At 42.6% G+C, this 17,183-nt stretch overlaps 1 protein-coding gene across 23 annotated transcripts in view; it reads right to left on the reverse strand.

The window, feature by feature from the left end:
- Aasdh (aminoadipate-semialdehyde dehydrogenase) overlaps positions 1–17,183 on the reverse strand; it is a 31,871-nt gene that overhangs the window by 14,177 nt on the left and 511 nt on the right. For 13 of the 23 annotated variants that reach the window (XR_880391.3, XR_880390.3, XR_003955628.1 and 10 more), the window contains exons 2-8: positions 16,374–16,545; positions 14,083–14,350; positions 13,326–13,446; positions 8,542–8,855; positions 3,768–3,960; positions 758–999; positions 195–301 (exon numbers count right to left, since the gene is read on the reverse strand). Coding sequence is in view for 14 of the 23 variants with exons in the window: in XM_006534854.3 (XP_006534917.1) it covers positions 195–301; positions 758–999; positions 3,768–3,960; positions 8,542–8,855; positions 13,326–13,446; positions 14,083–14,312 (1,207 nt within the window). In the remaining 9 variants the exon portion in view is untranslated. Of the gene's footprint in view, positions 1–194; positions 302–757; positions 1,000–3,767; positions 3,961–6,454; positions 6,624–8,541; positions 8,856–13,325; positions 13,447–14,082; positions 14,351–16,373; positions 16,546–17,123; positions 17,178–17,183 lie in introns of those variants that run through there. The other 10 variants (XM_006534857.4, XM_006534859.4, XM_030254390.1 and 7 more) reach the window with 8 other exon arrangements.

A 17,183-nucleotide genomic window follows, 5' to 3' on the forward strand; every position in this document is an offset into this window, starting at 1 on the left:
TTTCAAGTTAACTTTCTAAATTATTAGAAACTGCATGTAAAATAATTCAGGTAAACTCTAAATATTTCAAGATTATGAAAAGATTAAAACTTATCACTGAAAAGTACATTCCACATAAAAAAATCATAAAATGAATAAAAAACGAAGCTGATTTTTCTTTTTGGAAAACAAACAAACAACAAATACAAGCCAACCTAAAAATACTTGGCCAGTGCCTTCGAGAACTGGAGAACCATTTTGGTCTCTGACTTCAATCACCGTTCCAAGTAGTGGCGACCCCAGCTGCACAGGGGATTCATGTCTGCAAAAAACACACCCAGAGCAAGTTTAAGATTTTCATTTGAGCAGGCGATTTCCCAGTGTATTAAAATTATACTATAGCAAATAAAGACAAAACAGTTTACCGTACAATTCAAAGACTGCATGAGGAACAAGTCTGGCAGAAAGGGATGTGTTACCAATTCAGTCCCAAGAGGGTCTGCCAGGATCTCGAGATGAGTTACAGGAAAGATTTAGATTCTTAACTTGTACCACTAGATAAAATATCAGGACAGCGCCTGACAAACCCATTAGCCGGGTTAGGAGCACGGCTCCCAGGCAAGAGTGTGCTTCCTACGCAAGGACATGACTTGTACAGCCACCATGCTCAACTGCCACCCCAAACAAAAGTCACTCCCCCCAGCATTAGTGCTAAGGTCTCAGAAAGGGACAGCCCCTATCCTTGCACCCCTCTACTGAGCATAACTAAAGCCCTTACTTCACGGCAGAATTAAGAATCTCCTCTGGGATCCTGTAAAAAGTGGCCCAGCTGGATACCTCTGTGATACCATAGATGTTAAATATCTGGGTTCTGTTGCCTTTGCCTCGCCAGCTTTTGAGGATGGTCAGCGAGGGGAAGGCTTCCCCACCGAGGGCCAGGACTCTCAGAGACGTATGCGCTGACAGGACAGTGGACTTGATGAGCTCAGATCCAAATCTTCTCAGCAATGTTGGCGTTGCCTGGAAATGCAAACACACCACTTAGTTTCCTCCTAATTAATTCAAATTCTGCATTTGGAGCCCATGTGGACATTAAGGCTGTGTTTTTCTTTTTTTTTTTTTTAATTTAATTATTTACTTGTTTATTTTGTGGTATGTTTGTATGTGTGTGTGCCTGCAGAAGCCAGAAGAGCATCATATGCCTTAGAACTGGAGTTGTAGGCATTTGGTAACAAACAGACACAGGTGCTGGGAACTGAACCCTGCCCTATGAGAGAGCAGGAAATACTCTGACCCACTGGGTCATCTTTCTAGCCCCAAGGCTAATTTTCAACTGGCTTTTTATAAAAAGCCCTGAGTAAATATTTCACAGTGCATCCATGTTGTTGTACATATAAACAGCTCACTGCCTTTTTATCAAGTGGTTTCCACTATATAAATTAGGCCTTTTTCCATACAAAATCTAGGATCAACTTGTGAATTTCTACAGTGTTTTCTGGGATTTTGGTAGAACAGTACATGCAAATTATGTTACTGCACTCTTGACAATGCTGCAGTTGCTACATAAATGTCAGAAGCCTATTTGCACAGGTAGGTCTTTAATTTCTATCAACATTATACAGTTTTTAGTGGATGAGTCTTGCTACTCTTTAAACTTATTCCTATTTCATCATTTTTATGCTATTGTAACGAAATATGTTTCTAGTTGTACTTTTGGCATTTCCTTAGTAGAAATATACATATATAGAAATGCATATGAGTATGTACATGTATTTATACATATAAGTACAGATGATTTCTACATCAAGTGTGTATGTTGCTAAATGCTTAGGAGTCTTAGCGCCTTCCTCCTCTGTCTCCTCCTTTTTCTTCTTTTCCACTTTCTTCTCTTCCTCCTCTTCCTTTCCCCTTCCTTCTGCCCTTAAGACAAAGCAGCAGAAGGCCCATCTTTATCTTTCTGGTGAAACCACTCAGGGTTTCTTCACAGATCTGCCAGAGCGCTGGAATTTAACGTACACACAACCACACGGGGTTCAATTTTTCTTTAAGACTGTTTAGTGTGTGATTATGTGTGGGTATGTGCATATATGTGCCAGTGCCCATTAAGGCCATAAAAGGGTGTCAGATTCCCGAGGGCTGGAGTTACAGCAGTCACCCGATGTGTGTGCTGAGAACTGAACTCTGACCCTCCTGGCCACTGAGCCATCTCTTCAGCACCATGTCTTCAGGGTTTTTTTATTTTTTGCCTTTTGTGATAGGGTCAGACAACTTAGTCTTGGATCCTCCTGCAGCATCTGCCTCAGTTGCTAGAATTAAAGGCGTGAGCTGGATACGTCCAGTCAGCTTCAGTATCTTTAACCACTTATAATGTAGTATCTTTTTAAAAATTTAGATTATTTTATCTGAGTGTTGGGCTTCCATGCTTGTATGTGGGTGCCTCAGGATGACAGATCCCTGGAACTCAGGAGCCACCACGTGGGTGCTGAGAACCAAACTAAAGTCCTCCGCGAGAGCAGCAAGTGCTCATCGCTCCGGCACCATCTCTTCAGTACTTTTAACCATTTCCAATGTAGTATCTTAACACTTGTATTCTACATAGTCTTATTTTATAATCTTGCTGTTTACTATATGTGTGTGAGTGGTTCACCTGTGTGGGTGTGTGCACCACGTGTGCCTGGTGTCCTCAGAGGTCAGACGATGGTGTCAGATCCTCTAGAACGAGAGTTACAGACAACTATGAGCCACCATGTGAGTGCGAGAAACTGAGCCCAGGTCCTTTGCAAGAACAGCAGATGAGTTTGCAATGCGTGTGGCAACACGCACGCACGAAGTCTATGTAAGCCAGGACAGACCAGGTCCCAGCATGGAGAGGGGACTGGGCAAAATGTCCCATCCCTAGTCAACAGCTGAGAAAGGGTCAGGTTTCTCTTAAAAGGTGTAGCCCTGGCAAGCCGCCCATGTGCCAGGGGAAGACGACAGACCCAAAACAATTTGGGCTGCCTTGATGAGGGGGGAAAAAAGGCACAAACTAAGGGAGGGAGAGTGGGAGGGAGGGGGAGAGGGAGGAGGGAGGGAGGGAGAGTGCACATGCGGAGGCCAGAGGATATCCAGTGAAAGCCCTCTATCCGTCTCCACTCTATTCCTTTTCAGACAGGGTCTCTCACTGAACCTGGAGCTGGCCATTGCAGCTGAGCTAGCAGGTAGGTGAGCCTCTGGGAGCCACCTGCCTCTGCCCACAGCACTGAGATTCAGGCATATGTGACATACCTGGCTTTTATGTGGGTGCTGGGGACTTGAACTCATGTCCTTGTGCTTTCATAAAAAGCACTCTTGCACACTAAGCCACCTCTCCAGTTCCAATTTTTTGTTGTTGTTGTTTGCTTTTTAAAGACAGGTTTCTATGTAGGTCAGGCTGTCTTTGAGATCACTAGGTAGATGCTAACACATCTGGTTCTGGGCCCATTTGTAAAAGGGTAATATACTAGCTTTTTGTAGGAAGCACAATATGCTCGAATGTTATGACAGAAGGCACCCCAACAGCACATCCACAGTCAAAGTCAAGTTCCTCCCGGTATTGTACTACAGGTGAGTGCTGTGGTACCTGTAGTACATGCAATACTATAGACATGATTAACCGATTTCTCTTCCATTTTAAAATAAGCATGTGCCATCACAATTACACTATCACTAATGCACTGGGAGGAACTACTGAAGTATAAAGGACCCTCTAAAACACGGAACACTAGAAGAATGCAGAAGAAAACATTGCTGTTGCGACTGAAGTGTACCTGTAAAACAGTCACTCTGTGGCGGGAAAAGAGAATGTCAGCTAATTTTGATGGTAGCACTTTGACAGAAGTTGGCACGATAAGCAGGCAGGCCCCACTGGACAGAGAAACAAATATCTCCACAACAGATGGATCGAAGGTCAGAGGAGAAGCCAGAAACAAAATGTCTTCTTGAGTGATGTCAAAAAGTGACCTAAAGGCAAACAGAGCACAGTTGTCATGAGGAAGGCCTAAGCTTGGGTATGGAAAGAACCCCAAGTAGGGACTGGAGGGATGGCTCAGTGGGTAAGAACACCTCCTGCTCTTGTAAAGGACCCAGGTTCAGTTCCCAGCATCCACATGGTGGGTAGTTTATCACCATTTAAAATTCTTGGACAGGGGATTCGTACCCTCTCTGACACAACGTCACATTGACATATATGCAAGGAAAATATTCACACACATGAAATAAGGAGAGATAAGTATAAAAGGAGATGAGGAAGAGGAAGAGCAGGAAGAGGAGGAGGTAGAGGAAGAAGAAGAAGAGGAGGAAGAGGAGGAGGAGGAGGAAGAGGAAGAGGAAGAGGAAAAGGCAGCAGCAGCACCAGCAGTGCCATCATGGAGACGAAAAGTTTTCATGGTTCAGACTTCATTCTTCAGATTATGCAAAATGGCGCTGTTGCTAGTGGAAACCCCTTATAAAAGGTGGGACAGAAAGCCCTTTAGTTAGGTGTGGTGGTGCACTCCTATAATCCCAGCACTTGGGAGGCAGAGGCAGGCAGATCTTCGTGAGTTTGAGGCTAGCTGGTGTACACAGTGAGTTCCAGGACAGCCATGGCTGTATAGTAAGACCCTGTCTCAACTTAAAACTAAACAAATAATACTTTTTTCTTTTGCCACAGGTTTTATCATGTGTGACCACTTCCTGATATGTCAGTTTAGACAGAGGGAATTACAACCCCCAGAATTCTCTTTCTACTATGCTTTCATTTTGGTTTTTATTTGTTTGGTTTTCTTTTTCTGTTTTTCTTTCATTTTTAAACAGGCATTGTCTTGCTATGCAACTCTGCCTGGCCTAGAACTCATTATGTTGTCCAGACTCTCCTCAAACTCCCAGCAGTCCTCCTGTCTCAGCCTTTCAATAGCTAGGGTTTCAGATTTGCACCACCAGTTAAACAGGCTTCCTTTAAGGAGGAAGTGAGAGACTAGAAGGATAGTGGCTGCCACTTAGTAAAGCACACCTCTCTCTCTGTGTCGGTTGTTTGGTTAAACATTCCAGTCTGCAAAGAGCTGAGTTTATCAGTCCTGAGCTGGCTGGATTTCTTCCTTAATGAAAACCCAACAAGGCTGGAGAGATGGCTTAGTGGTCCAGGGCAAGCTGCTGCTCCCAGCACCTACTCAGAGGCCGGGCAGTTTAGTTGAGCTAACTCCAGCTTGAGAGGGAACCGAAGTCTCTGGCCTCTGCATGCACATAACATACTCACAAGCAGATATACATATAATAAAGACAAATTAAAATAAACTATGCCTTAAAAATCAGCAGCAGCAGCAGCAGCAGCAGCAGCAGCAGCAGCAGCAGCAGCAGCAGCAGGATCTGCAGTTAATTTCCACCCAACCTGACTGTGCTCTAACTGTGCCGATGCCTTTGGGGTTGCAGCTTGCTGCTGATTGCCTCCTAGCTGCCTACCCATGCATGCCCTCTCTACTTTCTCAGTCACACTGTGCGTGTGAGTCAGTTCCTAATAATAATCTACTCTTACATTCTGGTTTCCTTTCAGTAGACTCTTGCTTCTGTTGGATTGATTTTTCATTTTTATTTCTTAAGACTGTGTGTGTGTGTGTGTGTGTGTGTGTGTGTGTGTGTGTGTGGAGGATGCTAGAGGCCAGATAATAGCATGGGATTCCTCTGAGCTGGTGTTATAGAACATGTGTCGGGTGCCCACCAGTTACGTGGGTCTTGGAATCCCACTTCACTCAGCATGAACTTGCAGCAAGCCCTTTTAATCCTTGTGTCCTCTCTCTACCCCTCATGTGTATGTTTTGAAAGAAGGCCTTACAATGTATCCCAGGCTGGGCAGGAAGTCTTAATCCTCCTGTCTCAACCTCCTGAATGCTCGGATACAAGTCAAGGGTACTCACTGATGTTAAGATAGACCCAGTCTTTCCTTTTTCTATTATTTAGAAATTTCTCTTGCATGAGAACAAAGAGAGCAGGAGAGTTTAAGTTAGGATATCAAAGCATGGGTTTGTTTAGTCTACACTGCTGCTTTTAAACTGAACACACAAATCACTCCCTAAGAAAGCTGACTCTCAACTTAAAAACATCTTTAAAGCCGGGCGTGGTGGCAGGTGGATTTCTGAGTTTGAGGCCAGCCTGGTCTACGGAGTGAGTTCCAGGACAGCCAGGGCTATACAGAGAAACCCTGTCTTTAGAAAAACCATTAAAAAAAAAAAAAGGAGGCTAGAGAGATAGCTCAGCGGTTAAGAGCTTTAGCTACTCCTCTAGAGGACCCCCGTTTAATTCCCAGCACCCCCATGGCAGCTCACAGCTTTCTTAACTCCAGTTCCAGGGGATCTGATACCCTTCCATAAACATATATGCAGGTAAACAATAAAGCACATAAAAATAAATAAATCATCTTTTTTTAAAGCTTAAAAAAGAACTTGGAGTTTAAAAAAAAATCTTTAAAAATCTAAATATGGTATACCTGTGACTCTCATAATGGATGGCCCAAACTTCATTTTTAATGGAATTGTTCTTCATATATACCGTCTGGTTTCCTGGTGAGATGTTCGAAGTCAGCAAACTTTCTTTCATCCCTCCAATCCTTCTGTTTTAGACAGGGTCTCACTATGAACCTTGAACTTGGGATCCCTCTGTGTAGGAAGCATGCTTATATACTGTGTGTTACAGGATGTTTGATTATTGTACATAGAAAACTTAATTGTTAGCAAAATATAAAAGCCTAAGTAGATATAGCATTTGTCAGATGCAGTTAGGTGTGTCCTGAAGAGATGCAGTTTGGGTGTGCCTCTAAAAGCCTCCATCGATAAGAATGCTAAAGAATGGAAAGGTCCTGCCTATTTTAAGGCAAGTTGCTTAGAAGAGGTTTTATGGCCCTAGCTCAGGCAAAGTCAGTTGGGTGGTCTGGAGCTACCTCACCATGAAGATGAAATGGTTCAGCACCTAGTGACTTGGAGCCACACCACCATGACTATGGTTCAGCCTGGCAAGGTTGTATAGGAGGCTTTATAGAGTTCTTTTTCATCTGGACCTTTGCTAGAGCATGCACGCTCTCTCCCTGTCTCTTGGCTTGGAAGAGCTTTTATGGGAGGACCTCCAGGTAAGAGATAGGGATTTTCTCTTTGGGCCTTCAGAAACAACAGAGAAGCAGCTGGCGGGGCACAGGTAAACAGTATTCTAGGAAAGCAAGCTAAGAGCCCTCTTGAGTTTGTTGGTGCTCAAGAGAAAGGGGGCTAGCTCAGAGAATGACACAGATGGAAAGAGATTCCTAAAGAGCTAGCAGTTTAGTTGTAGGATCAGGCTTGTGAATAGATATTTTCTATATAGTTAGGAAAACAAAGCTACCTTACTGAGCTACCAGGTTTCTACCTCAGTTTCTACCTTCTGTGTCTTTCTTGGTATAAATATTTAAAAATTTAAATGGGCCGGGCATGGTGGCACACGCCTTTAATCCCAGCACTTGGGAGGCAGAGGCAGGCAGATTTCTGAGTTCAAGGCCAGCCTAGTCTACAAAGTGAGTTCCAGGACAACCAGGGCTATACAGAGAAACCCTGTCTTGAAAAAACAAAACAAAACAACAACAACAAAAAAAAAAAAATCAAAAAGTGGAGATTGGTGAGATGGCTCAATGGGTAAGAGCACTGACTGCTCTTCCAAAGGTCCTGAGTTCAAATCCCAGCAACTACATGGTGGCTCACAACCATCCTTAATGAGATCTGACGCCCTCTTCTGGTGTGTCTGAAAACAGTTTCAGTGTACTTAGATATAATAATAAATAAATCTTTGGGCAGGAGTGAGCAGAGGTCCTGAGTTCAATTCCCAACAACCACATGATGGCTCACAACCATCTGTATATCTACAGTGCACTCATATACATAAAATAAATAAATAAAATTTTCAAATAAATAAATAAAAGTCAAAAAGTGAAGTTGGTGGCCCAGGCCTGTAGTCCCAGTGACTTGGACGACTATGGCAGCAGAATAACAAGCCTAGGGCCAGCCTAGCTGCAGAGCAAGTTCACGGCCATCCTAGGCAACTCAGTGAGATCCAGTGTCAAAAGCAAACGGGGGCTAGACACAACTCACAGGTGAGCCTTTACCCATCGTGTGTGAGGCCCTGAGCTCACACACACTCACACAGACATACACACACACACACACACACACACACACATACTCACTCACACACACATACACATACTCACACACACATACACACACACACACATACACACACACACACACTCATACACACACACATACACACACACACACAGCTTCTGTCCAATCATTTGTTTATTCTGTAATTTGCCTGGATCTAATTGCTCAGTTACTTAGAATTATACATTTAGATTAAGATTTACAATAGAACACATACTTAAATTTATTCTTCTTTAAAATATAAGATTTTTATTTTGCTTTGTTTTCCTGAGTCTCTCTCCATAGAACAAACTGGCATCAAACTTGGTCTCTTTCTGTCTCTAGCCTCTCAGTCCCATGACACCCAGCTTAAAACACAAACTCCAGGAAGGATTCCAAGGACAGGACCTACCGGAAGTGCTGGATATTAGGCAGTATGCATGCATGGGGCACTCTGACAATCTTCGGTGTCCCCGTGGTCCCTGAGGTATGGAGGACATAAGCCAAGCAACCGTCATGCCGCATGTCCATGTGCTCCTTCTCTGGGGTCCTGCTCTCAGCACTCACTCTGTCTTCTCTATCCGTCACCTTGTGCTGATCTGCTCTGTCACCAAGCACTGTGCTCACCCGACCATCTTCCCAATGCAGTCTGAAGAGTGCCAGGTCCTTGTGTTCCACGGAAACTGTGTCATAGTTCAGAACTGTCTCATGTGAAGATTTGAATTTCTGTTAGAGAAAAAAATTACAAATATTAGCGTGGTAAACCAGGTGATGGTGGTACAAGCCTTTAATTCCAGTTCTTGGGAGGCAATGCAGGCCAATTTCTGAGTTTGAGGCCAGCCTGGGCTACAGAGTGAGTTCCAGGGCAGCCAGAGCTCCACAAAGAGAAACCCTGTCTCAAAAAACAAACAAATAAATAAAATTAACATGTTAAAAATAGTTATTTTATGGAGAATGTAAAATAGCTATTTACCCACGAATGTGGCTTAACCGAGGATCCAAGTACTAACTTGTATCCTGGTATGAAGACAGAAATGAGACATGTCTCGCTTATTAACTCAAGAGTTAAATGTTCTTACTTTCAAATTCACCTCCAAAGCAGACATGTAGAAAAGCACATACTTACAATGGAACATGGTAAAAGTAATAATGGCACATGACTGAAATGTTAGCGGAGAAAGCGGAGCTTAACTCCACGCAAAAGGTCAGAGACTTCATAGGCAATGTTCATTATTCTCCAAATGAGAAGATGGGTGGTTCAGGCAGTCACTGATACAGAGCACAGGATCTAGGAAAGCTGACACTGGAGAACACTAAGCACTTTAAAAATGTGCAAAAATGAAGGAGAGGATGAGGTCTGGTATCGACAAGAGATGAAATGAGAATCCTCAATTACTTTGCATCATCAGCAAAAAGGAGTTTGGCCCTTAACCTGTATGTGATGGGATTCAATTGACGCCAGTGGGAAAAACACAGGACTCCACTGTTAAATGACAGCCACTTCCTGAACCCTTCCTCTACAGTGGGGCTTGGCTAGTCTTGCACTAGGAGGGGACACCAAGCATCTGGGAGCAGAGCTGACAGACATTGTGCCTGTCTGCCTATTGAGCCAACGACTGCAGGGTTCTAACTTGGCTGCTTTTGTGTGATTTGGAATAAGCTGGATGGGGGCTGGAGAGATGGCTCAGCGGTTAAGAGCACTGACTGCTCTTCCAGAGGACCTGAGTTCAAGTCCCAGCAACCACATGGTGGCTCACAACCATCTGCAGTGGGATCCGATGCCCTCTTCTGGTGTGTCTGAAGACAGTGTACTTATACACAAAATAAGCTGGAAGAAACAGTGCTATGCTTAGTTTATTTGGGTTTGGACTTTTGGGAACAAGTTCTTGCTATGTGGCCCTGGCTAGCCTGGAATTCACTATGTAGACCATAAGACCTCAAACTTCAGGCATCAGCTTCTGGTTGCTAGGATGACAGAGTGCACAGCCACACCTGACCTGGACACAGTTAAAATGGGGGTCTTCTGATTACAGCTTCTTGGGCTGGTTTCTAAAAACTGCTTAATTGAAAGAATCTGAGATTTCATATTAAATAAACATAAATAACAAAAGGTCAAACCTAGCAGCTTGTAATGCTTGCGTGTGTGTTTGTTGCATATGTGTGTGTCAGAAGTAGGATGAGGCATATACAGCCCATAATGCTAAAACAACAACTAAAGCTAAAGGCAAACTGTACCCATCTGTAGTCTCAGCACAGAGTAGGTGTGCAGAGAGCTTTTGGGGCCGCCTTGTAAAAAACGTGGCAGGAATTTGACATTGGGCCAGGACATGGACGTAAGCTCAAGGCACACTCAGCTGAGGAAGATGTGGTACTGATCGTTCTGGTAAGCCCCCAGAGACAGTGGTTAGGGGTCTCTGTTTATCGCCTTGATTGTTCCTTGACCTAGAACTGACATTATTATTATTTACATGTACTTAAAATGGTATAAAAGCAGGTTGGAGAAAAATAAACCCGCTTCAGCCTCAGCACTGGCTGCAGTCATGTTATACTGTTGTCTAATCACCCTTTCGTGTCAACCCTCACTCCTTCCCTCGAGACCTATGTTGACTGACTAAGCTAGCTTGGTCAGAGGTGGAGGCAGCAGGATTCACCTATGGAAACTCAAAGTTATTCAGGGGTGGTGGTGCACGCCTTTAATCTCAGTACTCAGGAGGCAGAGACAGGCAGACCTCTGTGAGTTTGAAGCTAACCTGGTCTACATAGTGAGTTCCAAGACAGCCAGGGCCGCATAGAGAGGGACCCTATCTCAAAAGAAAAAAAAAAAAAAAAAGACTCAAAACAACCAAAAACAGAAGTCCAAGGTCATCGCTTTAATATCTAGTTTGAAGCCAGCCTGTTTTTTAAAAAAACAGGCTTTTAACAACAGGATGTTTGTTTCAAACAAAAAGACACAACAACAAAAATAGTTCAGGACCCATACATTCTTAAGACCTAGCTCAAAATCATTATTTTCCATTAAAACTCTGCTGAGTCCTGCCCCTTAGGCCCCACCCCACTGCAGACCTGGGAGGCTCTAGAGGACCGGCTCTTCTTTTTTCCCCAACAGGGCATAAAGTTAGAGGGCTTTATATACCAAAATCCTTCTAAATCCCTTCTCTCTATCTAGTATCAGGGCTCTACACCGCTGACATTTGGGCAGTACAATTCTATGTGGGAGCCTGCCTTGTACAGTGTAGGAATTTTATCACCATCTACTACCTACAGATGCCAATAGCAGCTTTTTGTCTTGTTTTTGTTTCTGGAGACAGGGTTTCTCTGTATAGCCCTGGCTGTCCTGGAACTCACTTTGTAGACCAGGCTGGCCTCGAACTCAGAAATCCGCCTGAGATTAATCCCTGCTGGGATTAAAGGCATGTGCCACCACACCCGGCAGCAGCTTGTTTTTATCAGGACAATGAGAAATATCTCTAGACATTGGATAGTACTCCCGGGAGGCAGAACTCTTCCTAGATAAGAGTAACTGGTCTGGTGGGAAAACAGTGGATGCTCAATGGACTGCTCACTGCTTCTTCATTAAGTGAAGCAAGAATGCTCACAGATCACAGAAATCATGGCCAAGGAAGGCAAGGTCCTAGCTATGGGGATTTGCATAACAACCCCTTATTATATACCTTCACAAAGCATCCTGATATTGACAATTAATTCTCACACCTAACCGTCTTTTATAAAACTTCCAACAAGACGTAAGAAAAATAAGCATGCCAGGTGTGGTGGCACAAGCATCTAATCCTGTCAGTTGGGAAGCAGAGGCAGGCAGATCTCTGTGAGTTCAAGGACAAACTGGATCTACATATTTGGTTTCAGGATAACCACATAGTGAGACCCTATTTCAAAAACCAAAACAACAACAACAACCAAACAAACAAGAAAAGAGCAAGACAGGAAAGCCTTTCTTGGTATTGCTCTTTGAGTTTACTGTATTCGCAGGGACAAAGGACTGGGCACTTTCAGAAGTGCAAGGGAAGGCTCCAGGTAGACGCTGACATTTACTTCAAAAACACGCATTAACCAAATGAATCTTCCAAACTTCTTTGTATTCACTGCACTTTAATACTCATGAGCGTCTAGGAAGCCTTTCTACAGCTTCACAGTTCATATGTCTGGTACTCAAACACATACAATGCATTTAGGCTCTGCTCAAGTATAAACTGGTTCACATAGAGAATGGGAAAAAGAAAACGAAACTGAAAAGAACTTCTATAATATTCTTCATCCATTAGGCAGGGTTTTCTAAACAAACAATAATTAAATAGTAATACAACATAGACTCCCTCTTGCTGAACACCCAGTGTCAACTCCTGCCTCTAAAGCAGTGTTTCTTAGATACAGCATTGATTGGCAGATACTTAAAACTTTTTTGTTAAGATTTGTTTTATATGTATCTGTGTGCCTGCATATCTGTTTGTGCACCGTGTGAAGGCAGTGGGTGCAGCGTCTAGACGAGGGTATCGAATACCCTGGAACGGCTGTTACAGGCTTTCCTAAGCCATCCTCTATGGGTGCTGGAACTGACCCCACACCCTCCGCAAGAGCACCAAGCGCTCTTCACCTCTGAGGCATCTCTCGGCTCCATACTTAAAACTTTTTAAAAAACAAATTCACCACGAATGTGTGGTCTAAGAGCTTATCCCTTTTTCAAAATGTAAGCTCAGTTATAATTCTTTGACACAGTGGCCCGCTGTAATTGACATAAAAGTAATCTCTCCAAGGACTATGGCACGTTCCAGCAGGAAGGAAAAATAGAGAACCATCGTAAGACTAGAAGACACTTCCATATCATAAAGTGGTAGTTCTCAATGTAGCAGGCACTGGGGAGGGAGCCAGGGAACACTAGGGAAGATCTGGGCATTTTTGTGTACCACAGCTAAAAGGTGCTACTGGTATTTAATGGGCAGGAGATGGTAATGGTACTAACCATCTTATATGGTGTGGGAACCTCCCACAGCACACACTCAACCAGAAAAATGACATCACTAGGGTGAGAAGCAATGCCAGAGTTAGTGAATTCAGAAGTCAAGACAGATGCAAGAACTCTTAAATTGAAGTCAGTCAATAACTCTGTCTGCCTGCCCCCCCTCCCTCCCCACGTCATACAAACCCCCGCCCCCCGCCATGCACTTAAACACCCAGACTTACACTAAGCTGCTGTTTTTCAACGAGAACATACTTTAGGTCACATTTTTTCATAAAGTAAGTTGATAAGGACGGTGGGGAGTCTGGATCAATGGGCGCATACGCTGCGGGGACCTGAAGAATCCTGCAGAGCGAATACAAGGTTAGGACAAGGACTACAGTGCTCCCATGAGCACTTGATGTCTCTATGAGCTTCACTGTTCATTAGAATTTCACAAAGTTTAGGGCTGAGCCTTGGTTGTAGTTATTTTATCTTGTGCCCAATGACTACCTAGGGTATTGTAAAAATTCTATTTTCACTTCTTATCCCACCCGGGATGGGGATGCAGCTCAATTGTACAGAGTTTGTTTAGCATGTTCAAGGGTTCAGTACTCAGTATTGAAAAAAAGAAAGAGCTCTTAGCACTTAATATACAGAAAGATAACATTTTAAGAGAGTTAACAAGTTCTGGAATGACAGCTCAATGGTTTGTTTGGTTTTTGGTTTTTGTTTTGTTTTACCTGAAGACAATTATAAAATGCTTTACCTGTTTTCTTTGACAGACAAATAAGGCCTTTATACTTTTGACATATTTAAATATTGTATTACTAAAAACTTTTAGTCTGTCCTTAATAAGCTCAAATTAACTAATGTACATGATCAAAAATTAATACCATAGGAAATGTGTACAGCAAATAAAACAATAGCTTACAAAGTATACTACATATTAAAACTATTAAATTGGTTTAGAGTAATATCAGTTTATACTAGAAATATTACCCTAAAATCCAGGAGGGTAAGTTTATCCCAGGTTGACAATAGAGACCAATTTCCCGAATTCCTCCAAAGTCACAGTGTGCTATCAGAAAATGGGATAATTCTGAAGCCGCGCTCAACAGAGCCTTGTAGGAATAGCACACTGGAGGCTGGTTATTGCCTTCGTCAAAACATACAGCTGTTCTATCCATATAGACAGAGGCAGTCCGAAGCACCAACTCCTGAAGAGTCATTTTATTGAGGTTTGTCTAAACATTGGTGGCTGAGAAATCTACACAGAAAGAAAAGTCAAACGTTAGGGGAGTTGTCAGGAGGTGAGGAGGGAACTTGTCTACTAGCAAAAATGACCATCAGCTGGGTAACTAGGTCAGTGACAGATCGTTTGCCAGTGTACCCGAGTCCAGTCCCCAGCATTGCAAAACAATGAACTGAAAGGAAGTGCCCAGATAAGAGCTGTCTATTTAAGGTTCTGCACAGCTGACTGGTGAAAGTGCGGGAGACTAGGTATTGGGGATATTGCATACTCAAAGATCAACTACCTTGGATTCTCCTGAAAGCAGGCTTACTGCCTACCTGTGTCCACCCAATGTCCTTGTGGCTGTCACCTGAAGCATCTGTGAGGATAAGCACCTTAGCTCCCACCACGCCCAGAGCTACAAACATCATCTGATCCCACCCCAAACCTATAAGAAAACTTCCCTTGATTTGCTGGAATCCACCTAATTCTCACCAATGTATTTGAAAAGCCTTGATATTTTACTGTCCTTTGTCTTTCAACTGTACAAGTTCATAGACCTGCTTCTACCTTGGGATATGATTTTTAGGGTAACCTAAATCTGTGGTCCTGAAACCTGATCACTCATATTTGGCTCAGAATAAATGATCTCCTATTGTACCTTTGGTAACAGCAGTACGTTGTGTCACTAAAACAAACAAAATCTGTAGCATAGATATATAACTGAAGCTCTAAACTTACAAAATACCTGTGGCAACTTTGCTGAAAGCAATGACATTAAAAAAAAGCAATTTGACAACAGTCAATGAACACTGGATCACACTTAAATATGTGGGAAGGATGTGACATTCACATAAAAGAAAAAAAAAAAGAACCCCCCCCCAAAAAAAACAAAACAAAACAAAACAGGCATGATGGAGCACACCTTTAATCCCAGCAGAGGCAGGTGGACCTCTGTAAGACCAACCTGGTCTATATAAAGAGTACCTGAACAGCCAGGGTTACACACAGAGATTCTGTCTCAAAAAAACTGCAAACAAAAAAACCACTAGGGATCAATGCTAACAAAAATATGGTAACTCCTAGTTTCCTTGAAGGCAAAGGAGACTTTCCTCTGAATCCTATTAACATATATCAGAGAAAAATAAGATTTATCAAGTGTCATATTATTCCAATTCTTTACCTGTTCATACTTAAGCGGTTTACTTACTGATTCAGAATAGAATTACTCTTCAATTTGTCATTTAATTACTATCCAACTGAGTTAAAGAAAAGGCCTTCTTAAACCCATAAAGTCAAAAAAGGATACAAAAAAACTGAAATGTGATTCCTAACTATTAAATTTTAAAGAACAAGACTATTTTGATACTTAGGGTATTTTTAAACAAATATTTCCATAAATCTAACTTTTATGTACACAAAAGATGATTTTCCACAAATGGCCATTAAACAAATCATATGATCTACATATAGTATGTTCTACAGGATATAGGGGATGAGTTTATTTTGGGATATAAGTGTAGCCAGGCGTGGTGGCACACACCTTTAGTCCCAGCACTCGGGAGGCAGAGGCAGACAGATTTCTGAGTTCGAGGCTAGCCTGGTCTGGTCTACAAAGTGAGTTCCAGGACAGCCAGGGCTACACAGAGAAACCTGTCTCAAAAAAAAAAAAGGGGCTGGTGAGATGGCTCAGTGGGTAAGAGCACCCGACTGCTCTTCCGAAGGTCCGGAGTTCAAATCCCAGCAACCACATGGTGGCTCACAACCATCTGTAACAAGATCTGATGCCCTCTTCTGGAGTGTCTGAAGACAACTACAGTGTACTTACATCTAATAAATAAATAAATCTTTAAAAAAAAAAAAAAAAAAAAAAAGAGAAGAAAAGAAAAAGAAAGAAAGAAAAAGAAAAAAAAAAGGCTATTGCAGTAGAGTATCTCCTGCTATTTTTGCCTACAGAAGACCACAGAATACCCAAATAAATTTTGTTAAGCGCCCAATTTTCCACATTAATGTATTATACATATTTTTACAAAAATCTAGTTTGAACCTGGGGATGTACCTCAGGAGTTAAACCGTCCTTGTTCTTTCAGAAGACACAGATTCCATACCAGCACCCAACTGGGGAGCTCAATACAGTCCATAGTTCCAGTTCTGGCTGATCCCACAGCCTTTGAAGACACCAGGCACGAACATGGTGCACTTACATACATGCAGGTAAAACACTGCTATACCTAAAATTAAAAAAAAAAAAAAAAGTCTGTTTAAAAGCTGCCTTTTCTCTAAAAAGCAAGCACGTGTAACTGCTATTTTCTCACAAGAAAATATAATCTACTAACATAATTCACAGCAGTAGAATAACAAGACTATAACTTAGGTTTTTTTTGTTTGTTTTGTTTTTTCGAGACAGGGTTTCTCTGTAGCCCTTGCTGTCCTGGAACTCACTTTGTAGATCAGGCTGGCCTCGAACTCAGAAATCTGCTTGCCTCTGCCTCCTGAGTGCTGGGATCAAAGGCGTGCGCCAACACGCCCGGCTATAACTTAGTTCTTAAAATGTCATTTTTATAACTAGCTACAAAACTCACCACACAAAATCTATAATTAAGGAGTTTTTCTACTTTGAATTTAAAAGCTCCCAGTGGCAAAATTCAGTCTTGTCCAGATATTCATGTCAGCCATTGAATTTTATGTCTCTGTCCCTGTCTTTGTCCCCCTCCCCTCCCTTCAGACTGACTTGGGCCATCGAGATGGGTCAGTGGAGAAACTAACTTGCCATCACACCAGAAAACCTAAGTGTGATCACGGGACTCACATAATGGAAGGAGAGAACCCACTTCCGAAAGGTCCTTTTTGTTTCTTCACCATGCTGCAC

The sequence above is a fragment of the Mus musculus genome, chromosome 5 (assembly GCF_000001635.26).
Source record: "Mus musculus strain C57BL/6J chromosome 5, GRCm38.p6 C57BL/6J".
NCBI lineage: Eukaryota > Metazoa > Chordata > Mammalia > Rodentia > Muridae > Mus > Mus musculus.